This window comes from Asparagus officinalis, chromosome 5, assembly GCF_001876935.1.
Source record: "Asparagus officinalis chromosome 5, Aspof.V1, whole genome shotgun sequence".
NCBI lineage: Eukaryota > Viridiplantae > Streptophyta > Magnoliopsida > Asparagales > Asparagaceae > Asparagus > Asparagus officinalis.
Window position 1 is genome coordinate 117,118,690 of NC_033798.1, and position 3,071 is coordinate 117,121,760.

The following is a 3,071-nucleotide window of genomic DNA, read 5'->3' on the forward strand; positions in this document are numbered from 1 at the left end:
CGAATTGGTTCCCCAAAACTGGCGTACCGCTTATAAGAATGCGGGGCACAAAGTCCCTTTAAAGTGTGTATATCCGCAAGGCGCAATGCAATGTACACAATTGAGTAAAGGGAGACACACAATAGAATATATGAGCCAATGTCTTTACAATGACTAAATACCTCTGTTAATTAAACGTGAAATGAAGTCATGATCCCAACACAAACTATGTGAAAAGAGAAACAGAACAAAAGAATAAACTCCATAAAAAGAGAAGCATTTGAGTATTTTATATGAAAAATATTGAAATGCATAATTAGCTTTCTAGTTTCTATGTTTCTACTATACACTTTGGAAAATGGTAAGCACATCCCAAAAACATTTTACAACGTGCTAATGACCAAACTTGCGTACCAAAGCAAGCTACACCAACCCCCACCCCCCGACAATCGAATCCATATTTTCTAAACGGCAAATTGTGTACCACGACCCGCTACGTAGCACATACTGTGTAACTATGTTGAGGATCACTTGATGCCTGTGTCAGCCATTGCATTTAGGTGGTTGACTACTAACTGTATATGGACGCATTTATCAGTGTGTATGGAATTGGCATAAAGCCAACATGTGTGAGTCTATGATTTTACTCTTTTCCAACACATATTACAGCCAATTGCAGACAAAAAGCTTAATAATCGACTACAATTTATTGCAAGCTTGGCTATTATATTACCTGCCTATATGCATATGCATGTACTGTCCATCCAAGATGTCCATTTATAGTACAAAAGAAGAGGTATCCTATACACTAACAAAATTGCAATCAGACATGTGCATAAATTTTATAATTGCAGCCGGAGATAAAACCTATAATTGAACATTGCAGGTCAATTAAAGAACTCTATAACCCTAGATCAAGGGCTGCCAACCATTTGAAGACAGCAATTTCAGAACTATTTTCTAGATTAATACAATGTAAATACATTGAAACTAGACTTCATCTCTCACCCTGTATAGCTGATTCCACATATATAAACGTCGAATCCAGAGAGTAACTCTCACAGAAAAATCACAGTTGTGGGTAATCACGAATGCACCAGAATGCCCAGTTTGAGTTCATTAATATAGAAGAAATGACAAGTAAATATTACCAGAGAGGAATGGACTCATAAAGCTAAAAAATCCTAGAAACCTAGTAAACAGTAACTGCTAGAGGATATATAGGATTCATCCATTAGCATTTTCTTAGGTAACACGAGTTATTGTGTAATGGATATATGGGATTGATTCATTTGCTTTTGCTTATGGTAAATTCTTAGGTAACACGAGTTATTGTGTAATGGATATATGAGATTGATTCATTTGCTTTTACTTATGGTAAAACATGTTATTCTGGAAGGAAAAAAGAGACTAGCTTTTACATGCCAAACTGATTAACTGCATATCTTATTAATCATTATAAGGTCAGTGCCCATTTGTTCTCAAGTTAATAGAATACTTGAAGACACATGAATGAGAAAAATATTCGAGAGAAAAATAAATTCGCAAATTCATTGCTTGAGATAATAAGATAGAATAAGACCTTTCTGAACGATCTTCTACTGAATCATCATCATAAACCGTAGGCTCAATCACATCTTCAGCACCAGCGTCTAAAGCAATACCAAGAATCTGATCTTTATCAGCATCAATAGCCTTTACATTCACAACTCGTGCTCGCCTAAACTTGAATAAGATGGATCCTGGATCAGCCAGCTTTGCTCCACAATCCTTTACCACACCCCTAACATCAGCAATGGTTCTAGTTACTTTATCTGTTGAGGCCGCAACTACCATGCCAACCCCACCAAAACCATATACCTACTTAGCAATACCCAGCATAATTACCATTTGGAAACTTTTACCAAGCCTTCAAAGTAAAGGATAATAAAAGCATCAATTTGAGAACTATAACACTAAACTTACCTCATAGAACTTGTCAATAAAATCCTCTTGTCCCTTCTCTGAAGCTTTTTTGATGTTTCTATCCACAATTTCCTTAGGCACATCAAGTTCTCTAGCTTTCTCTAGCACAGCAGCTAAAATTGTGTTTGATGTTGGGTTTGTGCCACCTTTCTTAATGCTGCGTGATAAATAGAATACTATTGATACCACTTGCACAAATACTAGAAATTAAGGAAGATAGAAACATACAAAATTTTAAAACACAAATATCTCTAACGCAATCAGATATAACTTTGAGAAGCTACAACGTCGTTTAAAAATAATTGATGACATGCTCATTAAATTCTGAAAACAACTATTTAAAATACTACTTCCCTACCATTGCCATTTAGCAGCCATTATATGCAGACAATACAAGAGGATATGACAACAATAATAACGCTTTTACACCAGATTCATGTGTTCCGTATTCCTTCTCTCCTGTTATTTCCCTTTAAATTTTAACAAACATAATCCAGGTGGTATGGAAGCATCTCTTTCAGTTGACCCTTTCGATCTTAATAACTGACGGAGTCATCAATTCTCATTACACATGAACAAATAAACAACCAATAGTTCTCATCTTTTCCTGTACTGAAACTGCCTGCAACTTATTACTAAAGACAACCAGTTATATTCAGTCGGAGAAGATAACTTTGTATATTATTCTAGCATACTGATTTCCACATAGACCACCTCAACCTGGCAGTTTCATGAACTTTATTATCAAAATATAATGCTGTGCTCATTCAATCTCAAAGCTCTGACTTACAGTCCACGTATTCATAGACTTCAAAGATTCTCATGAGTGTTAATGTTCAGCAGCCCTTTATATCAAACTTTATAAGCCTTGCAGAGAGTGCAGGCTCGATGAACTTACGCAGAGACAATTTCCTTCCCAATTTTACTGTTACGTTTCATCTTCTTCAAGTTCTGTGCATCCTGCAGAAAAGACACCACACCGGAAGAAATGAGAATAGATGGACTCAGGAGATATCACTTTATTTTTGATAATGGTCCTTTACAGATAAATGCAATGGAAGAATTATAACATCTGAAACAGAAGCAAGATTGAGATGTCATTATTATCTATATGCAGGTTGCGAACA

The 3,071-nt window shown here is 35.7% G+C and overlaps 1 protein-coding gene across 1 annotated transcript; it reads right to left on the reverse strand.

Annotated features, from left to right (window-relative positions):
• On the reverse strand, positions 7 to 2,902 carry LOC109840867 (probable transcriptional regulatory protein At2g25830). The gene is made up of 3 exons (XM_020409669.1): positions 2,843 to 2,902; positions 1,945 to 2,101; positions 7 to 1,839 (listed from the first exon to the last, which is right to left on the reverse strand). The coding sequence occupies exons 1-3, from the start codon at positions 2,881 to 2,883 to the stop codon at positions 1,444 to 1,446; spliced, it is 594 nt and encodes a 197-aa protein (XP_020265258.1). The 5' UTR covers positions 2,884 to 2,902; the 3' UTR covers positions 7 to 1,443.